General features: G+C 35.1%; 1 protein-coding gene across 1 annotated transcript in view; it reads left to right on the top strand.

Moving 5' to 3' along the window:
- Nucleotides 1-5800, top strand: part of ZDHHC21 (zDHHC palmitoyltransferase 21) — a 76447-nt gene extending 70647 nt beyond the window's left edge. The window contains exon 8 of the mRNA XM_088472628.1: nt 834-5800. Within this exon, the coding sequence (XP_088328754.1) occupies nt 834-966 (133 nt within the window). The 3' untranslated portion in view covers nt 967-5800. The remainder of the gene's footprint in view (nt 1-833) is intronic.
- Nucleotides 5801-6000: the final 200 nt, after the last annotated feature.

Below are 6000 nucleotides of genomic sequence, written 5' to 3' on the forward strand. Positions count from 1 at the left end.
TAAGTCACCACTTCAATATATATTGGAGCACACTGGTGTACACAAAGTAATCTAGGAGGGTCCAAGGAAGCCAGCACTACATATCTGTTGATATATTTCTAAAATAAATTAGGTACATTCACTATAAAGCAGTTTCCCAAACTTCACCATTACAGTCCAAGTTTTAAGGATATCCATTCTTGACTCAAGATGGTTAAAACAAATTCACTGAGCTGCTAATTGTCATCTGTGTTCAAGCATGGATATCCTTAAAACCTGTACTGTAATGGCAGTATTTGGAAAACTCTGCTATAAAGGCTAATGAAAACCAAATTGGCTCATTGCAGTGAAATGGCTGATCTCTGTTAATTATTCAAAGCTAAATTTGATAAAAGGGAAAGCATTTTTGGATTTTTAAACTGCTGCCATTTCTGTTGTTCCGATTTCAAGAAGTGTGCCTTTCTGCCAGGAAGTGGAAGCTGCATTTTTATCTTTGTGTTTTTGTTTGTGTTCTTATGAAGGGGTGTTTTCGATCAGACAAAATGGTATTTCCAGTATCCACAGATGAATGAATGGACTTGCCACTGTTTAGCTGACATGAATTCTTGTCATCCCAGGATTGTCTACAACTTTAGAACTTGCCCTCCGTTGATTGACAATAAAGTTTCAGCCCCTGCTAGGAGGTGTTAAAACGCAGCTGCATGTCACAATAAAAGGAAAGCTGCATTTGTGATGTTGGGAAACACAATTCATCTAAGCCTTCTAATAGATCCCCAGCCAACCCTGTATTGTCTACACTGACTGAAATGCACCATGGGTATGCTGTCTTTCACTAATAATGCTGTCTTCTGTAGATCGAGAGCTCGAAAACCATGGCAGCAGACCTTCTCAGAAGTTTTTGGCACTCGCTGGAAGATCCTGTGGTTCATTCCTTTCAGGCGAAGGCGACCACTGCGAATCTCCTACTACTTTGCCAATCATGTCTAAACAGATGGATGGTGAGCACAGATGGGTCTGCCATGCTGGAAGCAAGTTACATGTTTTATCATAACAGTGCTATGACAGTCTTCAAGTCAATTATAATCCACCCACCAATCTTAGACATCACAAAGTGCCCCAGGCTTTGTTTTAATAGTGATCTCAATGCATTTGAGGGAACGGTACAAGATATGTATTTATGTGCTGAACGTTGTATCCTTTCAAGGTGTCCTCTTCCCCTTAGGACACATCGAACTCCCTCAGGCTAAGGACTAAAACCATGGATTAAGATTTGTGTCGTGTCATGTCATGTAAAAGTTCTAAAATGTTTTTCTTTTAGTCTTTTTTTTTTATTATTTTTTTTATCAATGCACTGACAAATGTTGATACCTTGAGTCTGTTCTAATAATTTTTTTTATTTATTTTTCTAACCTTAAGAAACCAAATGGTATTTATATTTATAGAAAATGGATTTTCTTTTTTTGCAAAAAAACTATCTTTTTTTAATGTGTCAATTTTATTTTCTTTTGAGCTTGTGCTGTATGTAAAGCTTCTCGCATTCTCATATTGGAAATCAAATATGCGTTTAACTTCAATGATCAGATTTTATAAACCACTTTACAAAATTTTATTTTAATGTGTAGCTTGTTCTGTTTGTTTGTTTTTTTCTTGTAGAATGACATACAGTATACTACCCTGTGGCTGGTTTTATAACAATGTGTATCTGTTCTGCAGGGAATGAGTATTATGTGTGTGTATGTACAGATACTGGATGTCTGTCTGCCTACTATGAGAAGTGCTAATTCTGGTGGGTTTTTTTTCCAGTGTTAAATACTGATGTTGTGATGGTGCATCATTAACATTTGCCTTCCAGTTGTCATCCCAGGTACAGAATAGCTAGGAATGCACCCAGATAACTGCACCGCTTTACAAAACACTTACATAGTGCACTATAGGTACAATTATAGAACTGTATTATCTCAAGAAATAGATCCTCTTTAGGTGAAATAGACAATGTCAATATTTTCCCTGCAGTACCACGGAGTATCCCCTTTTATTTAATTTAAACATATTAGTTGTTTGTTTTTATATACTGCCATCCTTTTCCAAACTACTGAAAGCTTGGACACAGAATCTATATTTATATGTAACAGCTAGACTGGAAATGTCAAATATTCAGGGACACTTAGAAAAAACAAACATGCTCCTAAGCATATCCTAATTTTATCTACAGGTTGAGGGTCTATTTACTAATCTGCAGCAATGAGGATGATTTTTGTTTTAAAGAAAATTTTATATTGCTGCAATTTAAGAAAGGTTCATCGGGCAGATGTGTGATCCTCTGCCCTCAAGTAATACTGACTGGCAGCAGTATGGCTGAAGTGCACTGACCAGTCTGGTTCCTTATGCGTTGGCTTTGCAAACTAACACATGCGCAGTGGACTGGAAGCCTTGTTTGAACTTCCAGTTCCACAGTCCTTCAAAAAAATATAACTTTTTTTTTTTATTTTAAATCAATATTTTCTGCTGGCTTCCCCTGCTTTTGCCATCCTAAGATTGCGATAACAGTATTGCGCTATTGTCCTCCTAAAATAATCATCCCCATTGCCTTTGCCTGTTGGGTAGGAGTTGTTAATTGGGAAGAATACATTTTAAGGTTGATCTACCTTTTAATAAATACACCCCTGCATGTTAATTGTAAATTATGCAAATTTGCTTTGGTTTTCGTGACCATTGTTTTTATTTTTTTTTAAATGCTATTTTCCATAATCGTTTGTCATCTGAGTCACAAAATTCCAATGGTTACAACTAGTAAGTGTTTTAAGTATTGGTGTAGGGTCTGCAAAGTAATTCTGTACTTGACTTTAGAAGATCATTATTTTTTTTGTTGACAGTCAACATATTCGCAGGCAAAAATAATCTTATTCCCTTGCAAAAAGCAATGTATAATTAATGGCTGCTGCTTTCTCTTATTTATCTATCACTTTTGTCCTGTTAACAAAAAGAAAATGTTAGTCTGCTGCAGCTTATTTTCTGAAAAGTTGTAAATTATTTTAAAATACTGTCTGAAATATGTGACAGCAAATTTTATTTTTTTAGCGTGTGCTTTCTGTTAACCTGGTTTATATAAATGTCTCTTAATGACCTTGATGGACTGCTGAAATACAGCCTATTAGAACAACTCATACACACTTATGTTTTAAAAGTGAATAGACAATCAGGCATTTAATGTACATAACTTTCCCTGTGTATTTAAACAGTTTGTATTGTTCTTTCTTTAAGTGATTAAGATGTTTTTCATATTGGATGTTTATCTTTGAAGCCTTATTTAAAAAAAAAATAATAAAAAAACGCTTCTAAAATTATAATAGTTTGCCAACTGTGACTATAAATTTGATCCATTTGTCAAAGCCTAGATTTATTTGTAATATATAGTCAAAATCAAACACATTTTATCTGGACATTATATTATAGTGCACTGTTAGATGTGTATGCCATATCAAATTATGGTCTTTTTAAATGTCTTTAAAAGAAGAAAAAAAAATATTTAGGACAGATTGCATATTACATTATTTAAAGCACCATATTGTTTCATTAAATGAGCGGATCAGGGACTTTAAAATCCTTCATCCACTCATTCTACATCAGAGCTTGTACTATCTCATCTGGGGATTTATATTATTATCCTGCTGTCTCTGATCTCAGTACTTGTTGGTCATTCTTGATGAGCAGATTGTTATGCTGTAAGCTACATATCTTTGCAATGTACAACACCCTAACCTAGGGAGGAAATGTCCCACTCCATTACAATCTCAATCTCTCTCTCGTATACATAACTGCAAGAATGACCTCACTGATTGAGTCTCATGGAAGCAATGGATTACAAAGGTCACATGTTGCTCAGAGTCATGTAAATGTCAAAATATGGCTAATTTAGGCACATTATATATTTCCATCATTTGGTTAATATAATTAATCACAGCAGGGATATTTAAGTGAATACTTTCTAAAGGAGAATGATGAAGAATGAAATTGGCACAAAAACTCAAACTACAATTTTAAAACCAGCACATGAGTAAAAATCTGAATTTTAGTAAAAGACTATTAAAGCAAAAACAGAATTGTATTGTTGTACAGAAGTTCCGTCTGATTATTAGAGTCTGCTTATCAAGGTTTTCTTGTTTTAGTGACCCGGATTTGCTGCTATGCTAAATACACTGATGTTCGGGAAACGCCAGTGACACTAGTTTGTATGTGGCTTGCGGTCATGGGGGAAGGTGTAGTGAATGCTTCTAAACAAAGCATGCAGCCTCCATGAGCTTCACTGCAGGAAAGTGGGTGGTATGGATTATTGGAAACAGTAGGCTTCCTCCTCCTATTCATTTCCCACATGATTAAACTGTTCCAATTAAAATTGAAGATAAAAAAAATAGCATTTATTATTCATTTTAACCTCTTGAACACACATTTTTTTAAATCATAAATTGTTAATAATTAACAATATAGTTCCAACTTTCCCTCCTTACTCAGAATCTCACAGGGATGTTTTCACCTTTTACCAATATAACTAATGGCTTGTGTATCCATACTTTCACAACTTCTGCATATAGTACAGTCAGTCAGTGCAAGAAATGTTAATAAAATCACTATATTCCAAACATTAGTGTGTGCTGCACATTGTACACCCAGGTAAATAATGAGAGGAATGCTCTACATTAAGGGTCATACCTAGCACAACACAGGTGTATATCTAGCACTATTTTCACCATCCTATCCTCCATAACATAATTCCCTAGTAATCTTTCCAACTGCTTCATCCCACTTACCTATGTCCATATTTTGCTGCATAGTAGTGCCCCCAATTACTATTCTATTGAATAGAACTAGACTCGGTATTTTATATAGTACATGTACAGTACTCCTTTGCCCTCCGCTCCTGTAGTGGCAGGGGTAATTAGGGCACATGGGAAAGGTGCCACTGCACTGTACGTCTAGTGAGTCATTGAGTGGCTCACTCACCGACTCTTTCATTTCATTGGAAAACTGACTCCAATGGTGCTCTTGTTGGCAAGCATGGGAACTGTGTTTAACATTATAGTGTGCCTGGACACAGTCTGGATTAGAGATGTGCGGGTTCGGTTTTACTCTGTTCTTTTCGCCAAAATTATCGCAAGTTCGGATTTACTTTATTGGCTATCTAAAACACGATAGCCAATAAGATGCCATGTTTGAGATCCGAACATTTCAGAGTAAAACCGAACCCGCACATCTCTGCTCTGAACCCCATGTGCGCATGCCCTATGATTCTGAATCCTATTTCTGGGCCTAGGCAGAATGTTCTTAGTACCTGTAAAATGTCCTTCATTGTACTTGTCAATGAAATATGTGCCTTTTACCAACAATGTTAGACTCCCTGCAAAGTATTTTTATATGTAAAGTTAAAAAGAAAAACCCATTGTGCGATCATCTAATGTGGTGCACGCCCTATCATGCAGTTTATAATGTACCATTTACCTTGAATTGAATAGACTCTGTTACAGAATATTAGTAGCCATGAGAACCTAGGGATGTTGCTTCACCCTGAACAAATGTTTATAGTCTTCTTCAAAAATTGCATCATTTTACAAGCAACTTCACATTTCTCTAGTGATGTTGCCCAACACATCACTATTATACGGTTCTACATTCTTGCAACTGAAATTCCCAACATTTACCTATTTTACACATGGCATCATCATGGGTTATGGGATTATTATTTTTTTTTAAGTTTATATTTAAAAATGTATTGTTTACAGCATGTTTTCATTATGATTTTGTGAATACGTTAATTTAATTTTGGAATATGTCCTTCCATTTTTATTGTACTATTTTAAATTCTGAAATGTAATCTTATAAAACAAATATTACCCATATTTTGTTTATCATTGTTCTCTGTCATTGTTTACTATTACTAACTGTATACATTGGAGCAAAAGAAATAAAATGTCAAAATAATGTTTCGGGTGGAGGTAATCTTATTAGTTAGTCCATATTTCTGGATGT

This window comes from Taudactylus pleione, unplaced genomic scaffold, assembly GCF_031769625.1.
Source record: "Taudactylus pleione unplaced genomic scaffold, aTauple2 ptg000127l, whole genome shotgun sequence".
In the NCBI taxonomy this organism is placed as follows: Eukaryota; Metazoa; Chordata; class Amphibia; order Anura; family Myobatrachidae; genus Taudactylus; species Taudactylus pleione.